Source organism: Trypanosoma theileri, assembly GCF_002087225.1.
Source record: "Trypanosoma theileri isolate Edinburgh chromosome Unknown TM35_Tth_17_V1, whole genome shotgun sequence".
In the NCBI taxonomy this organism is placed as follows: domain Eukaryota; phylum Euglenozoa; class Kinetoplastea; order Trypanosomatida; family Trypanosomatidae; genus Trypanosoma; species Trypanosoma theileri.
Window position 1 is genome coordinate 459573 of NW_021639859.1, and position 23800 is coordinate 483372.

The window sequence follows — 23800 nt, forward strand, 5'->3', positions numbered from 1 at the left end:
ACTCAGAAAAGAAAAAAAAAAATTGTTGAACAAAGAAGAAGAAAAAGAAAAAAATTTTACAACAAATAATAAGACGAAAAATTCCTGGTGAAAACAGCAAAGACATGGCGCCCTATAACGCAAGATTAAATACATGAGTTCTGCGCTGTCATATGTCTGTGTAGATACTGTGCTATATCTAGATGGGTGGTTAGTTCGGCATTCAAGTCTTAAGGTCAGTATGCGCCCACTCCCCTCCAGGTATTTTTATAGTGCATCACAAAAACTGGATTTACTTTCTCCATTTTACCTCCTTTAAAGACAGAAACATGCTTGACTTACCTGCACAAAAATGATAACTACGTCCTTTTTTTTCATTTTTTTTTTCTTTTTTTTTCATTAGATATCGATTTCTTCAGGTTCATAATCCCCCTCACTCTCAAGATGTGAAGTTGGTGCATCTGTTAAAGCCTTAAAGGTTCCCGGAAAGTCGTCATCCTGAACAAGTCGACCCTTTTCATTTTGTGAAATATTTTCCTTGTCCATCGGTCGAAAGTTCTCGGGAATACTTACCAAGGCTGCTTCTCGCGTTGCAAACCTCGCAACATGATCCTGAATTGTGGAGACATAAGCAATGGGATCACGAATCAATTTGGAAGCAGCGGCGGAGTTTAATGGGTCATTGGGGTTCGGGTAGCGCAGTAGTTGAGGAAGAAATACCTCGAAGATATTCTGCAGTTCATACATTGGAGTCCACGTTTGATTGATCACGTCGAGGCAAACTGACCCACTCACTTCATCCACGTTTGGGTGATAAATGCGATTACTGAAACCAATGGATGGGGACTTAAACGGGTATTCCAGCGGCAACTGCACGTGAATGGACCATACCCCGCCCTCGTACGGTGTCCCCTCGGGGCCGTAGAACTCCACCCAAAACTCCGAGACGGAATCCGACGGGTGGACCTTCCGCGGACCATTCATTAACTTCATAAAGTCCATCTCTTTGCGACGCGAGGAACGATCCGCGCACATGGTTTACAAAAAAAAAAAAAAAAAAAAAAATACGTTCTGTTGTGCGTTCCTTAGTTTTTGTGGTTTGGTTTGATTTCGGTTTGATTTGTTTTAGTTTGTTTTTGCTTTCGCTTTTTTTTTTTTTTTGATTCTATTGATGAAAAAGAAGGGAAAAGAAAAGAGATTTTTTTTTTTTTTGTTTTTCGTTCCCGCATTCTTGAAATTATCGTTCTCCAGCATAGTAGCGTCGTGTTTCTCTCACCCATGGGGTTTGTAACGATGGATAGAGAGAGAAATAGTGTATGATCAAACGATACAAAAAAAAAAAAAAATAATAATAAATAAATAAATACTTCTCTCACAATAAAAAAAAAAACATCCCCATATTGTCATTAGAAGCACAGCTCTCTTCTTCCGCAACGCCGTGGTTTGGGAGCGCACTAACACCAAGAAGAAAATTCCAACAACCAAGATCATGTTATAGCAGGTGCATGGCAAATACAAGGAAACCACCAATAACACCAAATGAAAACCCTCAAAGAGTATTGTTGTACCAATACTCTCTGAAAACTCCCCGTTAAACAAAGTGAGACGCTTCTCCGCGAGTTTACAATTTTATTCATAGTCTAATTACCCAAATGAACTAAGAACGATATCTCGGCAGTGTTTTCGTTCTTTTTTTTTTTTTTTTTGCCCCCTGTTCTAATACTTGACAAGCGTGATTGCAAGAAGACATACATCAAGGAAAAAATTCCATTCTCATCAGTGGAAGGTGTGTCAACACTCACTGCAATGCCTTTACAGGTGGAGTATTTGTGGGTTTCTACTTATCGTTTCACACTACAGCTTCATATGGTTTCAACAAGAGAAAAAAGAAAGGAACCAATAAAAATGAACAAATACAGGCACAACAAACTTACCAATTATACCAGTAAACAGCACTACATATCCAGTTGTATAAAGAAAAGCTTAAAAAGGCATATTTTACCGTAAAAAGGAAGAAAAAAAAAACAGATTATCTATTATCTTTTTTCTTTTTTTTTTTCTTTTTTTTTCTTCTTCTCCTTCTGAGTCATTAAACGTCTTCTTCATGTACCTTAACAATAAGTTATTACTCATAGTCATCGCGTTGAACGTTAAACGAATCCACATGCTGCTTAATCTTTGATCCCGGCATCCATGTAATGAGATCTTCCAGGCCCTTCGGAACAAGGAAGGCAGGATCCCGAACTTGTGTCGTCCCAACTCGCACGTGTCCGTGGTGAACCAAGTCTGCGGCGAGTTTACAATTTGGAGCCATACTTAAATCCCGTAGAACAGTGGGTAACCGTCGCTTGCAGAAGACCTCTACACCAACCTTGTCTACTTCAGACAAACCAAGTTTCTCGTTTATTAAGCCCATAGAAAATAGTTTGTCTAACAGTTGTTGTGTCACCTCTATTCTCACTTTACTATCGGATGGTAAATAACGAAGATGTGCCAGGAGTTGTCGGATGAGGCCCACTAAACGCATGTACCGGCGATAATCTTCACGATCTTCCAAATGGTATTTTGTGATACAAAAAGGTTCATGCCAGTTATCTTGTGGATACTGCATAAAGTCATGTTTTCGAAGTAGTTTCTTCTCATGATACTTAAGAGGTCGGTGAATGGGGTTACCTTTGCTGTGAGCTGAAGCAGGTGTAAATTTACTACGCTTACTACGTTTAACAGCTGCCTCCTGCTCCTTTACTGCACTCTTGGAGAGTCTGTTCTTGACCACAGAGGCATGTTGTGCCGTATCCCTAACCATTAGCTAGAAAAAAAAAATAGAAAAAAAAAAAATAGAAAAAAATTAGAAAACATCGAGGGGAGAAAAAAAAAAATAATAATAATAATAATAATAAAAAGAATAATAAAAATAATAATAACAACAATAAAGAGAAAATTGTTATGCCATAAAGAAACCATGCACGTCAATAAGTTAGCAAGAAATCTCCTGCCCCAAACTGAAAATCGTGACTGGTACATTAACATAAAAAAGAAAAAAAAAAACTGAAGGCATTCGAACTGCAAAGAGAAACATAATAGTCATAATAATAATAATAATAATAATAATAATAATAATAATAATAATAATAATAACAATGATAATAATGATAATAATAATAATAACAATAATAATAGTGATAGTAAACGTGTCTGTTAGGGTGCCATTAGAAACGTTTAGCACCCACGTTTCTTGTTGGACGCAATGCTTCCAATTCCCTTTGGGCTTCTTGTTTTTCCAAGAAAATCCGCATAGATGTTACCTTCAGCTCTTCCAGTTTTGACAAGAGTGCCTCATTCTCCAGGATCATCTCATCGTATCTCTGAGCCGCTTTTTGTGCATCTCTTCTTGCTGATTTTACCTTCTTCATGATACTCTTTTGTTTCTCCTGCTCTTGGGAAATAAGCTCTTGGTACTGTGCGGCTTGCTCTTGTAAACGACGATTATTCGCAGCCACTTGTTTATTGATATCATTTATCATTTCACTTCTTAATTGCTCTTCATGGTGTCGCATCTCAATTTCTTGTTGTTTCATTACAACTTCCATCTGCTCTACTTTTTGTTTCTCTGATGCGAGAAGAGAATTAGACCACTTAACCATCTGTCTATTATTCTCTAGATTGTCTATTTTTTCCCTGAGTGAAGCTTCGGTACGTTGAAGCTGTTGCTGTAAACGATCATAACTCTTTTGTAGTTCATCGTATCCAGCTATTTTAGAACGTGTTTCATCAAGACATGCGGCAAAATTCTCTGATTCTTCTTTTAAACGTTCAATTTCTGTATTTTTGGCACGTTCCATAGAGTCCATCTCCTCTTTAATATCGCTGAGTTGCCCACGCAACGTCTCCAACTCTACTGAAAGATGTTGGTTATATTTTTGTAACTCACGATTTTCGTTATCAAGTTCTTGTCTTTCTTCTGCAAATTGAACGCGTTCTTCTTCAAGAGTAGTTTCTAACTCTCTTATCTTCATTTCGCACTTATTGAGTTTCTTTACAATTTTATCACAAGTCTTCTCTTTTTCCTGTGTAATACGTTCAATTTCATCATCTTTACGTTGTAATAGCTCCTTGATTTGTTGTGCAGTTGCTTCATCTGATAAAGCTGAATAATTTGCATTAGCAGCAGAATCACCACTGTTGGGAGTAACTTTTCCAGTTTTGAGAAATTCATATTTCCTTACCATATCATCTAACTTTTGTTGATGCTGATGCCGAAGTTCAGTAAGACGTTGTTTAATTCGAATTTGCTGCTGCAACTGAGCATAGATATCACCATCAATAGGTTCCTCATCTACCGCTGCAAGAATAAAAGAATCTGTAATACTTGCAGTCGTATTGGAATCATTAGATACATTCTTTGTATCAGCAATACAAACACCATAACGACGAAGTGAAACATTAACTTCTCTAATACGTGATTCCAACGCTTCTCGTGCATTTTTTTCTTCATTCAATTGACGAAGAATAGCTGAACGTTCGTCATTACCATTCCAATGAACACTAGTATTAAATGATGTATTAGGAAGGGCATTATTACCACTTTCTTCCATAACACGCTTCATTCGTTCAATATCTCTTTCTTTTTCTGTTACTAACGACTTGGTACGTTCTAGTTGTTCCGCTAAAGTTTTGTACTCTTCTTTACTTTGTGCAATTTTTGCCTTGATACGTTCTTGATCTCTTTCAATCTTTTCACGTAATTTGATATTTTCATCCTTAAGAGAGTTAAGATCTACCTTTAGTTGAGAAATTGATTCATTTTCTGCTACACGCTTTACAGAGTCTTCATGGCGTTGACGAATTAACTCATCTCTAGCCCTAGTAACTTCATCAAGTTGTCGTTGTGCTTGTTCAACTAAACCACTAGTGGCTTGTTGTGCATATTTTTCTAAATCTTCTCGGGTATATGTTGAACGTCTCCATGCTTCATACATCGCAACAAATTCATTTAAGTAAAACCCAATTTCTTTTACATCCCAACCATCATCAGTTGTGTTATACGAACCATCTTGTGGCATTTTTGAACGAACCTCACGCAATTGATCCTCTGGAAAAACTCGTTTAATAAAATTCACAGCAAGTGATATCATTTCTTTCATATGACCAGCTTCACTTTGAGCATTCCACTCAAGTAATGAGCATTTATCCACTTCTTTAGCCAATTCTTTCTTCTTCTCCTCAAGAGCTTCATATGCTTTTTCAACTTGAGCTTGAAGAGTACGACAATTTTCTTCAAGTTCAATATTGTTTTTCTCACTTCCACCTCGTAAATCTGCATTCTCAATTTCAAGTTCTTCAATACGTTGTCGTAGTTGATCTTCACTCTCAAAGTCAACATTTCCCAGTCGTCCTTTAAGTTCTTCAATTTGATCCAGAAGATCCTGAATACGGGCATCCTTTGGATCCATATTCTTAATAGGTTTGTTTTCAATTTGCTTCGCCCTTAAAGCAAAACGTAGAGTGGATATGGTTTCTGAGATATTTTTCTCAGATGGTCCAACATTGGCAAACATAACTGTTTTTGCATTACCACCAAGAGAATCTTTGAGAAGCATAGTCAAGGGTGAACCTCGATATGGAATATGCTTTCCTCCTTTAACAATGGTATCAATAACCGTAGCAAGAGCTGAAAGTGATAAGTTAATATTACATCCTTCTTTCGCAGTCTCTCCAGTAGCGTTAGTTTTACTTAATTTTTCTGATCCTGCAAGATCTACTACATTAATTTTACTTGTAAGAACAATAGGAGAACTTGGATCTTGTTCAAAATCAAATTGTTCAACTTGAAGAGTAAAAAGTGAGTGAGAACGACTACTGGTATCATTTAAATCTGTAGATGCTGTTTGACGACGGTCAGTACCCGCATTGAACCATCGAATAGCCTCATCAAAACCTGTTACCTCAGGCATTTCTGCACCCTTAACATAAAAATTTTTTGACATATTTTGTTTGATTTCAAGATTTGTCTGTTTTGAAGCTAAGAGGTCTCGTGATTTACCATTGTATAGTTCTACATAAGAAACCTTTACCTTGAAAGTTTTTGTGGCTGATGACAATTTTTTAATTTCGTTGAAGAGAAAATTTACCGTTTGGGGCATCATACCCCACAACTGGGAGTCCGTTAGCTTTCCCGTCATTGTATACGTCTTACCTGAGCCAGACTGCCCATAGGCAAAAACTGTCGCATTGTATCCCTGCAATACGGCCTCCACGAGAGGTTGCACCTCCTGCAGAAATATATCGCGCTGTGTGTATGTGTTGTTGTAAACAGCATCAAACGCAAAAGTGTCGGCATCACCAATAGGGTGCTGTACAACAACTTGATTTGTTGCGAGATCAAGACGCACAAGTGCCTTATCTCCACGCTCTGCTTCATACGGCAGTAAATTACGGCAACGAACCACCACGCGAATATTTTCCGCTCCCGGATGCTTCTTTACCATGATGCTATTTCTTCTTTGATATGAAAAACCTTAACCAACGCGCACTGAACCATCTCGATGGAAAAGGAATGAGAAGTAAGGAAAACATAAAAAGGGAGCCAAGAAAAGGAGAGAGGAGGGGGGAACGAACTACTCATAGCACAAATCACGTCTTCGAATATATATACAGAAATAAATAATAATAATAATAATAATAATAATAATAATAATAATAATAATAATAATAATAATAAAGAAGAAGAAAAAATAAAATCCAAATTTTGAAGAAAGGAGAGATTTTGTTCAAATTTCGCAACGTCGCAGGGAGTCGTAGAACTCACGAACCGGAACGAACGCAACATCTACTTTTCCACATGCGTGGATACTCTCATTCTGAGAAATATCCAACCACGGATCCTGATATAGTGCACCCACATTAGGATCACGTGGTGGTGCATTCTTCAGAACTCGAGCGACGATAACGCCGACGCAAGATCCATTATCTTTCCGAATCACAGGTCCTCCACACATACTTAAAATAAGAGGAGATTCTAAAGAGGCTAAAACTACCGTACCGTAGTCAAGAGAAACTAGTGCTACTCTGCACTCACCTTTAATTTGAACCTCTCTGAGACGAAGACCGTCATCATTAGGATTACCCCTCTCTTCTAGAGATTCCATCCCAAGAAAAATAAGCTCCGTACCCTCTTTAATAGGATTTAAATCTAATTCAAACGGTAAAAACTTTGAATTCTCTATCTCTTTTTCAGATTTACACCTCAATGAAGAAACATCCATATTTGGAAAATATGTCTGTGAAAATTCCATTTCTAATGATGTTCCCACACTACAGTTACTCTTTGGAGACAATAGTCTTGTACTAATATGACGTTCACCAATCGCCCGGAGTCCGATCGTGTCACCATACACTTGTCGGTATCGCACCGGACATGTGACGTGAGCTGCACTTAATAAATGATATTTGTAGAAACTGTTAAGCTGCTGAAATGAAACGAGAAAACCACTTCCACGAACTAACGGTAAAATTGTTTTTCCCTTTTGTGTCCATAGGAAATACGATGAAACACCCAAAACAGACATTGTACCTTTACCCAAGTGATGCAAAAAAAAAAAAAAAGATTAAAAAAATAAAAACAATAATAAGGATTTACAAACAAAACAAAAGAAAGTACCAGGGGAACGAGAGAGTACAATTTCATATTTAAGAGAAACCTGATTTAAAAGAAAAAAAAAACTCATCAAAGCACCTCTCTCAGGATGAAATGAAAGAAAAAAAAAAAGGCGTTGAAGAAGAAAAACAAAAATAAAATTATCTAATATACATGAGCACGGCTCATTAGTTTCAAAAACTCCTCTTCACTAACAGTAAGTGGTTCCTTGATCTCATTTTCATTTTTTCCAAATGCTGCGGATGGATGAGCAAAGAGAATCATCTCTGCGAGTTCATCATCTGTTAAATCCATATCTAATGAATCGGCAATTGGGCGCAGGTCATCTATGGTAATATATCCTTTCTCATCTTCGTCTATCAGACGAAATGCCCGAACTGCTTCTGACCTATTTTCACGTTGCATCATTTTTGCTAGAAGAACACTGTAGAATTCATTGAAATCTACTGCACTATTGATGGAACCACCAACCTGTTTAAGCAAATGCGCCAGTTCCTCTTTACTTACATCATAACCAAGAGCACAGAGTGCTACTTTCACATCTAAAGCTTTAATTCGTCCAGCTCCTTCTGAGTCAAAAAAATCAAACGCCTCTCGAAGCTGCATCTTGTGTTTTTCAGATATAGTGAAAGTGAGAGGCGTCCTTTGCTCAGACTTTTCGCCACATGATGATTTTGGATTGGACTTTCCTTTACTTCCCTCCATATTGGGAGGCACAAACTCTGAAAGAAGAAGAAAGAAAAAAAAAAAAAAAAAAAAGTGTTGAAAAATAAAAATAAAAATGTTCATTACAGAGCAAAAAAATAAGTTGTAAATACACCATTCCAAATTCTTTCTTTTTTTTTTGGTTTTTTCTTCTTTCTTTTCAGTTCATAAATGTACCTTCTTTTTTCCAAAGTGTATGTATTCGCCTGTATATGTAAGTAGTTTCTTTTCCACGCATTCCAAACTGATATGAAAGATTTCGCTACTCACACTATGACAACTGAACCGAACTCTCCGTTTGGTAATACTCATCTTTAATGCTTTGCATGCGACATACATCAACTACCGAAAATGTAACATCACCAAAGTTATGGTGCTGAAACTCAGCCCATAAAGAATGTGGTATTTTACTACCAAACTGAGCCTTTTGACTGGGTCGAATTTTTGCTACGGTTATGTGAGGAACATAAGAATCATGTGGATTGCCCTTTATATCCACACGCAACTTGCCTCCAACTCTTTGCCGAATCTGACACACTGCATAATCCAGAGTACTAAAGTCTGCCTCGGGAAGAACACGGATAAACAGCACACGACCGAATCCAAATGTTCCCAATCCTCTAAAGCGAAGTTGTAATGGATGAACTGATGAAAACACCTCAGCAAGAGCATCATGAATGAGTGGTAGCATTTCCTTCTGCTCGATCTCTGGAATAGTCATTACACCCAATGTAATGTGTAATTTTGCAAGGGGGACAAGTAAAGGGGCATACTGCTGGTGAGAAAAAAGGATATGATCATGCATCTCCTTTACACGTCCACCAAGAACATTCTTCACCGGAAGACGTAAAGACAAAAAATGCGTAGGCCGCACCTCTGCACTCCACGCGGGGGGTGTTGTCTGTCGTGTCTCTCCTGTTGTGAAACTCGTCCGCAGCTCACGACGATACCGTGATTGTACATCCGCCTCCTCTGTTGTCACACCAGGAGCTATTCTGCGATCAACTATGCGGTGATTAATGGGAAAATACAGACCTCTCTCGCCCTTCTGCAATACAGCAAAAGTGCGCCTAAGCATTATACTTCAAAAAATAAAAAAGGGAAAGGGAAATAGAAAGGGAAAAAGGAGAACGATGAAAACGTGATATATATATATATATATATATATTACGTCTGCATAGGTACAACTATATGTACAAAGAGATAAAAATAAACAAATAAATAAGGAGAAAAAAAAACCTGCGAAAGAAATGGTATAGAAAGCAAACAGGGAATCTACGTGTCGAGCATTGATAGTATTGGGTGTTATGGTGGTGCTCACACTGAAGAATACCCAAGAAAGAAAGAAAGAAAAAAAAACACAGAAACAAGAACATTAAAATAAGAAAAAAAAAGCAAAAAAGGAAAAACATCTGCTGTAAATGAGAAAGTCCGTTTACGATGTTGCACCACCATCTTCAGCCACGAGGTCCGCTGGGTAAAATGTAAGAGCTCGCTGACCCAAGTCACTGTGAGATGTCTCTTGCAGCACTGCAGAAGATGCGGTGGCGATCTTTCGAATTGTTGAGTGTTGTTTGTCTACACTATTAACATTAAAATACAGGTCTTTAATAGATTCACCCCATTCAAGAAAAAATTCGTAAATCAGTTCCCGTTCCACTGGGCTGTGTCTTAATTTAACAGGATTGTGAGCGTGAGTAAATGAATCCGCAAGACACCTAAATGCGTATGACTTTACGGAACTCTTAACTGGAAGTGAAATAACATAAAATGCAGATACAACCATTCCCAAAGTATGTCGCACACTTTTACTCATTATGCGAGATATTTCATCTGATAGTGATTCTCGTTCACCAGGTGCTTTTCTCTTAATCTCAACTATAGCATTACATGCCTCAACTGAAAGTGCTGGGGTCGACATGGAACGAAACCAGTCACATACAAGAAAACTAAGAATACTTACATCGGTCATAGCATTGACATTAAAGCGACGTCTATTAATAGATACTCTACATGCACTTAATGTCGCTTCACCAGGAGATGCACTAGATGCAATAGACAGAAGTGCCAACTCAGCATTTGAAGCATTTTCCCTGGTCAAATTTATTAATCTACAAAGAATAACATGAATAACCATGGGAACAAAACGGTAATAATCAGCTTGTTCGCCATGTAAAACAAGACGTTGTCGCTGTAGGAATAACTCAACATCAATTATAGCATCAGATATCTCTACCCTAAAAGCTTGTGTAAGTCTCCATAAATGTCGTTCAAAATCATGAATAAATTGAGCTTGTCTTGAAGTTTGAATAGCGCCAGGTCTTTCTTGACGAACAAGTCTTATAACTTCCGCACTTGGCATATGTTGACTATAAACTAAATAACATGCAATCATTAGACCTGTTCGACCTAAACCAGCATGACAATGAACTAGTACTTTTCCAGAATTTTTTACATGAAAATCCATTACCTGAACACTACGTAAAACAATATCTTGTTGTGGTGCTGTCATATCTGGCCATGGAAATTCATAATAACTAATATTATGTCGCATTAAATCCTCTTCTCCATTGTAGCTGTAACCAGTAGAAGTATAAACACCATCAGGGCCACAACTAGCATGTTCTCCTTTTTCTTGCAGGTTAAAAACCCCTGTAATCTGTTTTTCTTTGAATTGTTGTATAAGAAGGTACTTGAGAAACAGTGATGTTGACGGTCTTTGACTTGCAATAACATCGGTTCCCACCCAATTTGAATTCAATCCTTCAATTGCTGTATCTGCGCGTTTCTCTTTCATGGCTTCCCAGCTCTCATGTTTGCACTTTACACCACCGCAAAAAGAGCAATGAATCCCTTGACGCGCTCTGTCAAGAAATCCGTCCACTTTGGACTCATCTACTTTCTTGAACTTTTTTGATTTCGCTTTTGTTGACCGGACATGTCTGCTGGAGTCCTTCGCTGAGCGGTCCTCCGGTGGAACAGTTGATGCATCTCCAAGACCACCCAACATAGCCTACAAAATAACAAAAGACAAAAAAAAAAGATGAAAAAAAAAACAAAAAAAAATTGCACAAAAAACACTTTTCACTTCAGAGAATAAATGTAATAAATAATTTCGCAACATCTACATATTCATTTATTAAGAAAAAGTTATAACAACAACAGAAAAAAAAAAAAAAACATCCTCGTTTCCTATCCTAGATGCAATCTAAGAACAAAAAAAAAATACATATATTAAATAAGACTTTAACGAACTATATACTCAATTTCAAAGAAGCAAATTCCACGCTAGCTTTGCTCTCCTGATAACGTGTTACTTCTACCTGATTAAGGATAGCTTCGGTAACCTCTCCTCTATACCCAGCTTTGGCAAGTAAATGTTGTAAAGTTTGTAAATGATCCCAACCTTCCTCTCTCATTACAGAGGGAAGAAAAGTGGCACCGTATACTTGGTATCGAATTCTTATGCCGTGAACTCCGATAACCCAATCTTTCCAATTATCTGCCTTTTCAAATGAATGAAGCAAACAAACAGAGCAACGAAGAGATGGGAGTTCATTAAGCTCAACTGGAGGAAAACGGCTGTCTTCAAATGAAGCAGCAATTGCATAGTTTTTGAGTTGATCATGAAGTGGTTCAGCACTGAAATTTCCAATACACCCACGAAGATTACCATTAAGAGTCTTTAGAGTAACGAAGATTGGAGAAGGGTCGTTGGGAATACCTTGAGGAACCTGAGGAATTGGTTCATTTTTGAGCTTGCTCACTATGACAGCGAAGCAGTACGCTGCCATCTCGGGGGTAGCTCCAACCATCTTGCACTCCTGAATGGAAGTAACAAAAAACCCAAAGACAAAAAAAAAAGAATTAAAAAAAATTAAATGAAATAAATAATTAAAGTGAAAAAATAAAAATAAAAATAAAAACAATTCATACAAAATAAACTGATGTGACACTATTTCCAATGTCTCATTTTGTATTTTCATGTTTTTTTTTTTTCTTTTTTCAAAGAGGTACTCAGGCACTCTTTTTCCCAGTATTTAAACTGTCAGCACGGCCTTCACTCTTGGGAATAGTGTGTGAACACAGAAAGCAAGTTATAAAGACACCAGTAATATCCATCAAAACTTGAATACATGGCGCTGCGTGTTCTTTTCTGATACCCACAAACTTAAAGAAAAAAGGTAAAGTTGTACCCAACAGAGTTGAAATCACTATAATGCAAAAAAGTGACAAAGAAACAGCAATTGTTGAGTAAAACTGAGCCCCGTAAAAGTAGTATACTCTGGCAAAGCCAACCAAAGTCAAAAGTGATGAACTGATGAGCCCACAAGCAATTTCTTTACGCAAAACCAAAAGATAGTCCTCTTGCCGGAATTCACGTGTTGCTAACCCCGTGATACACCGAACAGTTGACTGATTTCCTGCATTTCCTCCTGCCCCAACAAGCATTGTTAGGAACATTGGAATAATAACATGATGACTGATAAGTTCCTCGTACATTTCAAGTATAAACTGAGACAACGATTGAAACAGAAGTAGCATAATCAGAACAGTTGTCCTCTGGAATACCACAGTTGATATCCCACGAAAACTTAGATGAAGATAAGAGGACGACTCCTGAAGAAAACCATCCGCTACAGTAGATAAAACCACATTTTCCTCTTCCATCTTTTCCATAAGTGCAGCATTAGAATTGATCTGAAGAGAAGGGATCATCGTCAACCCTTAAATAAATAAAAAAGTCATGGAATAGAACGAAGAAGAAGAAGAAAAGATAATGGTGATTATCATGAATTAAGAATAAAAGTACAAATGCATCAAGGTTATCATAAAATAAAAATTTAAATAAAAACCTATATATATATATATATATAATATAATATATAATATATATTATTGATTGTATTTTTCTTTTTTTTTTTCCTTTCATTGTGTGTGTGTGCGTGTGAGCAAAAAGGATGGGGAGGGGTCATTACACGAAAAACGAAGAGACCGCCTCGCGTCCTGAATGAATACCTCGCTCCTCAAGCGCCTCATGCTGATTAACAAGTGTTCCTCGACACTGATGTCCAACTACACATTGGTATCCCATCTTGTCTGGTGTCCGCTCCAGAAAATCAACTAATCTTAGTGCGTTATGTTTTGAACAAAGTAACTCTTTGCATCCCTTCAAAGGTAGATCTGAAGGCAACTCTAGTGGTGTTGACAAACAGAGAGAGGCGTCATAGCAGACGTAACAGGAGTCTTTAAGGAGTTCACACTGAGATGCCAATTTGCCGTGTTTTGCGCACCACACTTTGTGATCTGTCTGTGACCATTCCGGTGAAGTCACTAATCCCACATTGCGTGTACGATTCGATGATGGTGCCCAGATGACACTGGCTGGGGTTGTAGAATGCATCACCCCTCCCGTTTGCTGCGGTCTACTACCCTTAGACGGCAACACATATTGAGGAGGAGTTGCAGCAGTATTAGACGATGGCACACCACCGTCAATAAATTGGCCACGACAAGCAAACTGTGGTTGACATTCAAATATCCCTTTACGAACCTCTTTCATCTGATGAATGTTTCTCCTACGGTTATGAAGACTGCAGATAACCATTTCCGTCTCGTTACGCTGACGACACTCCTTGTGAAACTTACATCGCATTTGTCCAGGTTGATCATTTAATGGAATCAAGTCAACCCGTGTTCGCTTTCGGCGATGGATGGAGCAGAACCCCATTTCAATGGTGGATTTGCTACCGTACATTTTGTTGTTAAGCCCTTAAAGAAAATAAATAAACAAATAAATAAATAAATAAATAATATATATATATATATATATATATAATCTATCTAGGCTGTATCAACTATATATATATATATATATATATATATATATAATAATAAATTTGAAGACAAAAGATAGAGAAAATCAAGACAGGTTTTTTTTTTTTTCCTTTTTCCCGTTGTCACTTTTCTTCCTTATATATTTTTTTCTTATGGGGACATAAACATTACTCATTCATACAAACGATAATATGAAACACGCCAAGAACTGCATAAAACATTTAAAAAAAAAAAAAAAAAAAAAAAAAAACCTTTAGGGAAAGTTTTCGGAAACCTCCTCCCACGATTGATGATCTGACGGATCTCTCGTACGAAGAACTGTCATTTCGGTTCCCTCATCATCGCTAACTAAGTATAGTAACACAGCGGAGCGACTCCATGCTGCACAAACGGCACCCTGTGGCCATTTAAATAGCTCACAATCAAAGTCTTCAAGGGCAGGTGAAACACAATTCAGTCGCAGAATATAAACACAACTGCGGCAGCATATAGCCAGCAACTGAAATGGTCGTCCAACTGACGGACCCCATACTATATGATGAATAGAAGCATTAGCCCTTTCAAAAGGTGCACTTCGGATTCGCTCAAAATGTTTATATTCATTTGAAACCCGGTAAAGATAAAAACAACCATTCATACATCCAACAGCTAAAGTCATAGCTTCATCAGCTGAACTTGGAAACCATGCAATAGAGGTAATTGCTCCTGAGCGTGTTTCTAAAGGTCTACCCACTTCCGTCTCCTGAGTAATTTTAGATATGGATAGAAGCTGTTTCTGTTGAACCTCATACAAACGTACCCATCCGTCAAGTGATGCAGTAGATAAACGCAAACCATAGCGTTGCTGTGGACGAATAAAAGCAACATCTGTTATTACATCTGTTTCGTATCCTCGTACAGTGGAACATCTCTCTGCCTGTACCACTGGTTTTCCATCATGTATGACGATTTCAATTTTGTAGACATAAATCCACCTGTCAGCCCCTGCAGTTGCCAATAATGCTTCGTGTTCTCGATGCAAACACCACGCCACACGAGTAACGGTGGCCACATGATCATTTAGAACACAGCACAAACTCCAATCATTTGATTCTGTATCCAATAAAGTGCGATGAAAGATGTTTACCACTTTATCACTCGAACACGATGCAAGTAAGGCACCTGATGGATCTAGGGCCATATGATGAACAAATGTCCGGTGAGCTGTCTTGCAAGGGTACATGTTAACTCCTTCACACAACACCATCAACCTTTAAAGTTTAAATAGAGGAAAAAAAAAAAAAATGACAAGAAAAAAAAAGAGAATTACAATACCAATGCAAATAAATAATAATAACAATAATAATCTAATATGGTTAAAATGCAAACATAATCCAGATGATCTAAACCATTAATCACACTTCTATTGTATTTGAATTTACACGAAAATAAAATAAAATAAAATAAATAAAAACAAATGGTGAAGACAGTCATGCTTTTTCTATACATTGTTCAATTAAATTTGCAAGTTTTTGCGCATTTGAAACAAAAGGTGACGGATTAATAAATGCAGCAAGTATAAGTAAGAAGTTTTTGAATTCATTCTTGCTTATCTTTCCGGGAACTGTACCCAACTGAAATAAAGATTCAACCTCTTCACTAAGAAAAGCAAATTTTCGAATCAAAAATATCTTCATCAATTCCTTTGAAAGAAACGTTGGAGAACGTTTCTCCTTAAATTTTGCAAAAATACTAGATACATCTGATTCATGTTCACTAAAGTATTTCACAACTTCAACCTCACAAAGCTCTGAAAAGAGTTCTTCTTTAGGATCAGTATCATAGTGATTCTCTATGTGTTCTACAAGGCTAGTAATTGTCCAAGAATTCAACTGTGAAACTTTTGTTAGGTAGTTTATCATATCCGAAACGGATTTAATACCCTGTGAAGGGTATAAAGCACGAACCACTTGACGATCTTGAGGTTCAACTATTGCAGAAACACAACTTTCAATTTTTTCACGTTTTAAAGGAAGTCCACTTGCGGCAAGCTCACAATATACTCTACCCAAATAATCATGAACCTGATTAAGCTCTTCGGCAGCTAAACAATTTTGTATTGCATTAAGATAGGTCCCATTGGTCTCTGAACATCGATGAAGTGAGTCAATACCTGCTGTAACATGCCCTACCATTTCTTTACCATGTTCTTTACATGAATCAACAGGAAAGTTGTCATGGGATCTCAAATGATGATGTGAAAACAATGAGCAATGACCGCCATCATTAATGCAAGTGAGAAACCTAACAGTTAGAATATATTTTTGTTGATCATCACGAACTGCGTCAACTAACCTTAATGGTGGTTCAACCGGTTTACAGACACTTGACACCATCGAAATGAGTTCATCTGGTCCCATTCGATCATCCACCATAACTCCCAATTTTGCTTTAGTGATGTATTGACAAATCGTATCTTTGTCTATTTTCCACTTACGTCTCTGTGCTTCTTTCGAGTATAACGTAGCAGTATCTGTTATATTTTGAGTAGTAGATTGTACATCCATACGAAGATTACCTATCACTGCAGGTTGGGACTCATTGGTGTCGCAAAATATCTTTGTAACCGTTTCATTCCAACTTTTCCAATGAGCATGCAGAGATAAATCGGTCTCCCGTAAAATATCTTCAAGTACCTTTAGTTTATTCTCAGTTTCCATACAACGTTCCCTTGTTGTTTCTAATAAACGATTTTTTTCACGAACTTCTTCAAGTATACGCTCATGACGACTTTTAGTGTCTTGTTCAAGTAAATACAAATCTTCCAGCTCTTTCGCTAATGCACCATGTTTTGAAAGTTTTTCTCTAAGTGTTACTTCATGTGCATAGCGACGCCATCTTTTAATAATCATAGGAACTACACGCAACGCTGCACCTCGTGCTGCTAACCGTTGAAACCCTTTTTTTCTTACATTTACAAGATTACAAAGTGCTCTCCAAGCTCTAAAACACATCTTCTTCCATAAATTATCCAATTTACGAACTACACGTATCATTACTTCTTCTTCCAGAGAGGCACGATGCTGAAGAGAAGATGCCAGCGCAATGTGGTAATTATATTTTTGTAAAATACGAGCAAAACACTCTGCATATGATCTTCGTTGAATAACCTCACCATTATTTAGGGTTTGAGTCCTTGTGAACATTACTGCTGGGAGAATCTCATGTAGTGCTTTTACGAGAAGTTCTCCATACATTCCCAAAACAGAAGCACAGCGATGAAGTACAGGTAAAACTGTCGCAAGAAGAAGTTCTTCTCTGATTTCTTCAGATACCCCATATCCTTTTAATTGTTTCAAAAGTATTTCAGAAGCTACAAAAGGACTTCGGTGTGAATCTAACTCTTGCTCTACATGATCAGACCACCACTTGATTTTCACTAGAGTTGCCTCATCCTTTTCAACACCGTCAAATGGATCAAATGAAGCGCCATTCTCAGTATGAGAATTTAACACATTCATTTTCACAATATGTCTACTTATGCTCATCGAATAAAACAAGTCGGGAACTAATTCAGTTTCTACGCTAATAAAAAATAAAAGAACACAATAATGTTAAACAAAAAGAAAATAGAATTCAATTTACAGTACAGATATAAACTAACAATAAATATTTTTTTTTAAAAAGGAGTCTTCCATTGTACTAGATAGCAAAAAACAAAGAAGCAAAAAAAAAAAAAACATGAAAAAAAAACAAATAAAAATGTGTGATTAAACACTCCCCCTCCCAATGACACTATCAGTGGCTCAAGACTCCTTGTCGGAATCTCACTGTAAGTGAATTCCTAAATAATCCAGTGAAAAACCACTTCCATACCTTGACAAAAAGAACCAATAGAAGCATTGTAAACAGTACCCGTTGCAGAAACAGACGGGATTGAGACTGAACACTCATCTGAGTAAGACGCTGAAAATCCTCATTTAATTTTCGTTGAGTAACAGATGCAAAAGAAATCATTTCTTCAGCAAGTAGTGATTGTTGTGCACTACGTGCTCCTCGTCGCAGAAGTTCCCCTCTTAATTCATGTACCTGTTCCCATACGTTTTTTACAAAGCTTTTTCGCAGCCATCTTTCCCTTACAGTGATTTCATTAAGCATTGATGTCTTACGAAAAAAACGTCCCTTCTCTACAGCTAATTCGTAACGGTTACACATACTTCTCACAGCTTGTTCGGTATCTTCCTTGAATCGTGCCCAATCAGACTCTATTTCTTGAAGTGAACGAGACTTTCGGAATCCGGAGGATTGCTCACTAGCTTTTGCGTTCCGTCGAAATACACCACCAGATCTTCCAAGTTCTTCATCGCTACGAGCCCGAGAATTCCTGTGTCGTTGAAAAGTGTCATTTCCATTTATGTTCGCCTCACACTCTTTTAGACGCTTAATCAACTTATTATGATGTTCCTTGGCAATTTTATAGGCTGCATTAACCTCTGACATTCTCTCATGTGAACCACCTGGTTGATCAGGATGGTTTCGAACCACAAGATCCCTGAACTGCTTTGAGACATCATCTAGAGTCGTTGCGTTAGTAACGGTCATCTCGAGAACATCGTAGGGGTTCTTTCCCTCCGGTGTAGAAGGAAGTTCCTTGCTGGCATTGACAAAGGCTTTGCTCTGAAACACACATCGGATGTTTTCCCGTGAGGTTAACTTAAGAACCAGGCGGAAACGAAACATTTATCTCGATATTCTAAACACCCTCCTCTCCCCTCCTCCCCTCCTCACGTCTTCCTATAATACGTAATATAGATAGTAAGGAAAGTGGGGAAGGGAGTTTGTAAAAGATGGAGGATTTAAAAAAGAAAAAAAAAAGAAAAAAAATTGAATTAAAAGAAGAGCAAAACAAAAAAAAAAAAAAATAGAATGATGCAAAACTAAAAATATCAAACCTAAAACAAACAAAGAAACAAATAAGGAAACAAACAACAGCAAACATAGGGAAGAAATGGTACCACATTTTATTTCTCTAATCAAGATGAATCTTCGCGTGCTTTACAAGGCATTAAACTGTTCCTTTGCTAGTTGAATATTCTCTAAAAGTCCCATCATATCATGGTCTGTGGGTGCGGAGACAACTTTCTTTTTGCCAACATACTTTGCAGCAGTAGACAAATCATATGTAACACACGTTCCATCAGGAAAGACAGTTGTACGTACCGAGCTCCCACCATCACTTGAAAAGGGAAACATATCCGCCAGTTTAACGGAAGCACCAATTTTTTCTTCAGCATCTATCCACAGATTTACACCAATAGCTCTAAGTGAGCGAGGTGGAGGTGAATCTACCTTTGTAATTTCTTTCTTTGCACATTTTGGAAGAGGTTCAAATACAGAGCATTCAATGGACTCCCTTTCCCTTGAAACAACTTCTCCATGTGCCTCTGTCGTCATCATCATTACTTTTCCTTCATCTGCTTTTAACACAGAACTTGCTGTAACTCTATCGACTTTTTGACTATCACCCAGTTTACAAGGACCTGCAGCTTCATCTTGGAACAGTAAATATATTGTAAATCCCTTACGAATGAGCCGCTCAACCTTAAATCCATACTTATTTCCATGTGGAGCAGAACATACATAAAAAATACGATTTCCATACTCCACTATATAAAGATTTTTCCAGGAAAATACTTCATTATTTCCAACCTGACTATCACCATTTCTTTCAGAAGCAGAAGATAGTTTAGCTTGTCGCCTTTCCTCACGCGGTTTATTGTGAGATCTAACGGAAACAGGATCAGTAGTAGGAGTAGCAGCAGAGAGACTTCTCTCTCGCTTAAGAAGATCATCATATTTAGCTTCAACAATATCTCTCTCCTCATTTGTAATAATAAAAAAGGTTCTAGAGGATCCTCCTGTGTTGACAACAATTTTTCGTGCCTTCACTGAATCATATATTACTGCAAAACGTTCAATTTTAGACGTTTCAGAAATATCAACCTCCAGTAGAGCACCCATATCTTCAGTGTACCAAGGTATAACGCTATGAATATCACCATCTACAAGGTACAACCAATGACACGTGCAGTTCTTCCACTCCGGTTGAAGCCGCTTCCCAGCAATTGGCTGGCATAGCCAATAGGTCTCCTCTCCAGCGAGAGCAACAGCAAGAAGCGTTACTTCTTCACCTTCATCCATTCTCGATTTCTCAGATATTTTGTTAAATCGTTCATAGAGTTACAGAAAAGAAAAACAAAAAGAAAAAGAGATTTAACAAAAAAAAAAAAAAAGAATACAAATAAAGCAACCCTCACGCATTTTAAAGGTAGAAAATAAAAGGAAAAAAAAAAAAAAATTGCGTCCTTATCTATATATTTATATCTTTCCCTCTTCAAGTGTGTGCGTGTCTGTATGGAAAATGGTTCGCTCACACCAAAAGCAGAATGTAGGTTGAATGGAAAATCTAGTCATTAATCAAAGCATTATATGTATATTCTACCATTTTGTATGCATGGTAACTCTATTCCAATTTGTCTTGAAACCATCACAATTTGACCCCTTAAGGAAAGCAAACACAACCCTCTCATTATATATACTTTAACACGTTTACAGTATACAACCACCACCCTTTCACTCTCTTCCCTTCCTCTCACCGCGTCAGTGTTTCATCTACTCTTACCCATAAAGAAACTTCACACCACGATTTTAGAACATAACCTTCACAATGCTTCACAAAAAAAAAGAAAAACGTACAATCATATAAGCCATACATATTATTAAAATAAAACAGAGAAGGCTGAAGAACAGAACAGTAAAGCAGTATCGAAAATCACAAAGAAGAATGGTGTCGAACTCAAGCACATTGTAACTTCAAAGGGATTCGCATGGAACCATTGTCACCTGCCGAATAAACTTGAAAGAATCTTGGAACTCTTTAAAAGGAATCTCCATCGCTGATATACTTATTATCTCATCATTTCACCCTTCCTATTCTTAAAAAAAACTTGAAAGAATCTTGGAACTCTTTAAAAGGAATCTCCATCGCTGATATACTTATTATCTCATCATTTCACCCTTCCTATTCTTTAAAAAAAAAAAAAAAAAAAAAAAAAATAATGAAAAACAAAGCAAGAAGCAGTAGTTACAATTAAGAAAAAAAAAAAACCTTATATCAATAAACTTTGATCCAACACAAATTGCAAAAAAAAGAAGAATTTTTAAGAAACCAAAGGAGCTTTTTAATCGAATAAAGATATAAAAATTAGACTAGGCAGTGTCATCTTCTGATTCATCCCTATCGGGATTAGTAGCTTCCTGTTCCAACCTTCGTAGTTGCCTTTGCATGCGCTGGTCAGCGACTAGCATCCTCTTTTTCGTATTAACGATCATTCTGTGCGGTGTAGTCCTTTGTAGACGACGACGTGTCTGTCGATCTGATTTTATTTCAAGCATCCAATCCTCAACAGCGTTACCAGACTCTTTCATTATGCGAGCTATTGGTGGAATTCGTTGTTTATCATCTTCAGTAAAAAAAGTTATAGCCTTGCCAGTTTTTCCTGCTCTTCCACATCTTCCAATTCGATGAATATAGGACTCAATAGTAGTTGGAATATCAAAATTTATAACAGTACCAACATTCTTGAAATCTATTCCTCTAGAAAGAAGATCTGTTGTAACGAGTACCCATATATTCCCAAGACGAAAATTCATCATGGTCTCATCTCGTTCCTCATGAGTCATTTTAGAGTTCATTACTGCAATATGAAGTCCCTGACATCTTATTTCGTCATAAAGTTCTTTTGTTCGCTCAATACTTTGAACAAAAATAAGAACTGGTGGTGTAATACCTTCACGTATAATGTTGCGCATAGCCACAATTTTTCCAAGTTCATTACCACAAAACACAAGTTCCTGAGAGACATTTTTATTGGCTGATGCACGACCAGAAACAATAATACGGATAGGATCTGGACTCATTACGGAACGAGCTATAGTCTCAATTTTTGCACTGAGTGTAGCAGTAAATAATGCAACAACTTTTTCCTTACATGTACATGCTGTAAGGAGAGAATCTACAATCTTGATATTATCTGTTGTAGAATCCCATAAACGATCCCCCTCATCAAATACAAGATATTGAATGCTACTCAGATCGATGAGTTTTTTTTCCATCATTGAAGATACACGCCCAGGTGTAGTAACAAATATATCTTTCTTCCGTGTGGATTGTCCATGTTGAACAAGTTTCCACCTCTGGCCTTTCATAAGAAAAAATATTTCCCTTTCAATTTGTTCAGCAAGTTCCATCGTTGGTGTTACAATAAGTGCACGCACACCAGATTCAGGGTTAGGGGATTTTAACAAATGAAACATAGGAACAAGGAAAGCAATTGTTTTGCCAGAGCCGGTTGGAGCACATGCCAGTATATCTCTCTTATTGATTAAAGAAGGTATAGCTTGCATTTGAATCGGAGTTGGAATGCGGTGATTTCGCTCAAAAAGATTTGTGACGAGGCGTTCATCAACAGATAATGGTGGACGAACCAAATCTGAAAAATGTTCAATAGGTTGTGGAATATCTATTCCTTCGACTTCTAACTCATTTTTGCGCCATATGTTTCTTTTTTTCTTAGCACTCATACTTGGAAGGAGAGTGTGATTAGTATTATTTTTTGGTAACTTCACATTTGTTGAACTTGCGTCCTCTGTTAACTTTGAACTGTTAGTGGAGCCAAAAATGTCAAGGGTACGACTGGGGGTGGGTATCATCACAGCAGACCCGTCGGCCAATGGAGTGGCAGGGGCTGTAGGGCACTCTTTACTCGTAGAGTCCGAGCGGAAACGCTTCATAGCGGCACCATGCCTGTTGGGATCAAATCGAGCTCCTGTTACCAGAGCAGCAAAAACATTCATTGCAATTTCTAAACGGTCAAAGAAAATAATAATAATAATAATAAGAAGAAGAAGAAGAAACGCACAGAGTAAAATGAACATCACAATGAGAGGTGAAATACAACAATAGAGTTTCTCTCTCTTTTTTTTTTCTGATTTTAATATTCACTCTCCTAAATCTGAGAACCAAATAATATCACCAAGGCGCAGATCCTTTACCAGAAAAAAAAAAAAAAACCATGTTTCGATTCCTACGTGACATACTCTGATCCGTAAAAACTCTTCACGCAATGCTTAAAATATTGCATGGGAAGTCCGCATCTCTGAAAGTCATAATCCGTGTTGCGCAGACACAAGCCTACAAGGCATGACATTGCTGCGCATTGCGGTGGTGGTTCACCCTCATTTTCACCCTTTATTTTCACATTTTGACCACCATTTGAGCGCCAATCACGGATGCAGCGATCAAATAACGCTTGCTCGTTAACACATTTGAATTCTAATTCACGATTTCCCAAGTTTTTCTCGACGCAGATCCTCCAAGTATTTGCTTCATCATCACAAATGTCAGAATCCATTCGCTAAAAAATAAATAAAAAAGTCAAGGGGGAGTGGGAAAGTTAAAAATTGGTTTTCCTTACTAACTCCTAGTGGGAGACACTGAATGAATATATACACAAAAAAAGTACCCCTGTTCCTCTCTCTATGCCATCCATGATGGCATAATACCACTGAATCTACGAGAAA

At 37.4% G+C, this 23800-nt stretch overlaps 16 protein-coding genes across 16 annotated transcripts; all 16 read right to left on the minus strand.

Moving 5' to 3' along the window:
• Window positions 1-378: 378 nt before the first annotated feature.
• Window positions 379-1014, minus strand: TM35_000173010 (ubiquitin carrier protein 4; the record flags this gene model as incomplete). The annotated part of the gene is made up of 1 exon (XM_029026380.1): window positions 379-1014. The coding sequence occupies one exon, from the start codon at window positions 1012-1014 to the stop codon at window positions 379-381; it is 636 nt and encodes a 211-aa protein (XP_028882495.1).
• A 1090-nt stretch (window positions 1015-2104) lies between these two features.
• Window positions 2105-2785, minus strand: TM35_000173020 (putative U3 small nucleolar ribonucleoprotein IMP3; the record flags this gene model as incomplete). Its single annotated transcript, XM_029026381.1, has 1 exon — window positions 2105-2785. The coding sequence occupies one exon, from the start codon at window positions 2783-2785 to the stop codon at window positions 2105-2107; it is 681 nt and encodes a 226-aa protein (XP_028882496.1).
• A 403-nt stretch (window positions 2786-3188) lies between these two features.
• Window positions 3189-6467, minus strand: TM35_000173030 (OSM3-like kinesin; the record flags this gene model as incomplete). The annotated part of the gene is made up of 1 exon (XM_029026382.1): window positions 3189-6467. One exon carries the CDS (start codon window positions 6465-6467, stop codon window positions 3189-3191), a length of 3279 nt encoding a protein of 1092 aa, XP_028882497.1.
• A 282-nt stretch (window positions 6468-6749) lies between these two features.
• On the minus strand, window positions 6750-7547 carry TM35_000173040 (uncharacterized protein; the record flags this gene model as incomplete). The annotated part of the gene is made up of 1 exon (XM_029026383.1): window positions 6750-7547. One exon carries the CDS (start codon window positions 7545-7547, stop codon window positions 6750-6752), a length of 798 nt encoding a protein of 265 aa, XP_028882498.1.
• Window positions 7548-7780: 233 nt separating this feature from the next.
• Window positions 7781-8341, minus strand: TM35_000173050 (centrin; the record flags this gene model as incomplete). The annotated part of the gene is made up of 1 exon (XM_029026384.1): window positions 7781-8341. One exon carries the CDS (start codon window positions 8339-8341, stop codon window positions 7781-7783), a length of 561 nt encoding a protein of 186 aa, XP_028882499.1.
• A 271-nt stretch (window positions 8342-8612) lies between these two features.
• TM35_000173060 (A kinase (PRKA) anchor protein 7) lies at window positions 8613-9419 on the minus strand (the record flags this gene model as incomplete). The annotated part of the gene is made up of 1 exon (XM_029026385.1): window positions 8613-9419. One exon carries the CDS (start codon window positions 9417-9419, stop codon window positions 8613-8615), a length of 807 nt encoding a protein of 268 aa, XP_028882500.1.
• A 357-nt stretch (window positions 9420-9776) lies between these two features.
• On the minus strand, window positions 9777-11351 carry TM35_000173070 (putative phosphatase; the record flags this gene model as incomplete). Its single annotated transcript, XM_029026386.1, has 1 exon — window positions 9777-11351. The coding sequence occupies one exon, from the start codon at window positions 11349-11351 to the stop codon at window positions 9777-9779; it is 1575 nt and encodes a 524-aa protein (XP_028882501.1).
• Window positions 11352-11595: 244 nt separating this feature from the next.
• TM35_000173080 (ammecr1) lies at window positions 11596-12156 on the minus strand (the record flags this gene model as incomplete). The annotated part of the gene is made up of 1 exon (XM_029026387.1): window positions 11596-12156. The coding sequence occupies one exon, from the start codon at window positions 12154-12156 to the stop codon at window positions 11596-11598; it is 561 nt and encodes a 186-aa protein (XP_028882502.1).
• Window positions 12157-12358: 202 nt separating this feature from the next.
• Window positions 12359-13060, minus strand: TM35_000173090 (putative Mg transporter; the record flags this gene model as incomplete). Its single annotated transcript, XM_029026388.1, has 1 exon — window positions 12359-13060. The coding sequence occupies one exon, from the start codon at window positions 13058-13060 to the stop codon at window positions 12359-12361; it is 702 nt and encodes a 233-aa protein (XP_028882503.1).
• Window positions 13061-13316: 256 nt separating this feature from the next.
• Window positions 13317-14099, minus strand: TM35_000173100 (uncharacterized protein; the record flags this gene model as incomplete). The annotated part of the gene is made up of 1 exon (XM_029026389.1): window positions 13317-14099. One exon carries the CDS (start codon window positions 14097-14099, stop codon window positions 13317-13319), a length of 783 nt encoding a protein of 260 aa, XP_028882504.1.
• Window positions 14100-14432: 333 nt separating this feature from the next.
• Window positions 14433-15425, minus strand: TM35_000173110 (nucleoporin SEH1; the record flags this gene model as incomplete). The annotated part of the gene is made up of 1 exon (XM_029026390.1): window positions 14433-15425. The coding sequence occupies one exon, from the start codon at window positions 15423-15425 to the stop codon at window positions 14433-14435; it is 993 nt and encodes a 330-aa protein (XP_028882505.1).
• Window positions 15426-15648: 223 nt separating this feature from the next.
• On the minus strand, window positions 15649-17679 carry TM35_000173120 (uncharacterized protein; the record flags this gene model as incomplete). Its single annotated transcript, XM_029026391.1, has 1 exon — window positions 15649-17679. The coding sequence occupies one exon, from the start codon at window positions 17677-17679 to the stop codon at window positions 15649-15651; it is 2031 nt and encodes a 676-aa protein (XP_028882506.1).
• A 277-nt stretch (window positions 17680-17956) lies between these two features.
• TM35_000173130 (uncharacterized protein) lies at window positions 17957-18898 on the minus strand (the record flags this gene model as incomplete). Its single annotated transcript, XM_029026392.1, has 1 exon — window positions 17957-18898. One exon carries the CDS (start codon window positions 18896-18898, stop codon window positions 17957-17959), a length of 942 nt encoding a protein of 313 aa, XP_028882507.1.
• A 315-nt stretch (window positions 18899-19213) lies between these two features.
• TM35_000173140 (uncharacterized protein) lies at window positions 19214-20359 on the minus strand (the record flags this gene model as incomplete). The annotated part of the gene is made up of 1 exon (XM_029026393.1): window positions 19214-20359. One exon carries the CDS (start codon window positions 20357-20359, stop codon window positions 19214-19216), a length of 1146 nt encoding a protein of 381 aa, XP_028882508.1.
• Window positions 20360-21427: 1068 nt separating this feature from the next.
• On the minus strand, window positions 21428-23155 carry TM35_000173150 (putative RNA helicase, putative,ATP-dependent RNA helicase; the record flags this gene model as incomplete). The annotated part of the gene is made up of 1 exon (XM_029026394.1): window positions 21428-23155. The coding sequence occupies one exon, from the start codon at window positions 23153-23155 to the stop codon at window positions 21428-21430; it is 1728 nt and encodes a 575-aa protein (XP_028882509.1).
• Window positions 23156-23304: 149 nt separating this feature from the next.
• On the minus strand, window positions 23305-23631 carry TM35_000173160 (uncharacterized protein; the record flags this gene model as incomplete). Its single annotated transcript, XM_029026395.1, has 1 exon — window positions 23305-23631. One exon carries the CDS (start codon window positions 23629-23631, stop codon window positions 23305-23307), a length of 327 nt encoding a protein of 108 aa, XP_028882510.1.
• Window positions 23632-23800: the final 169 nt, after the last annotated feature.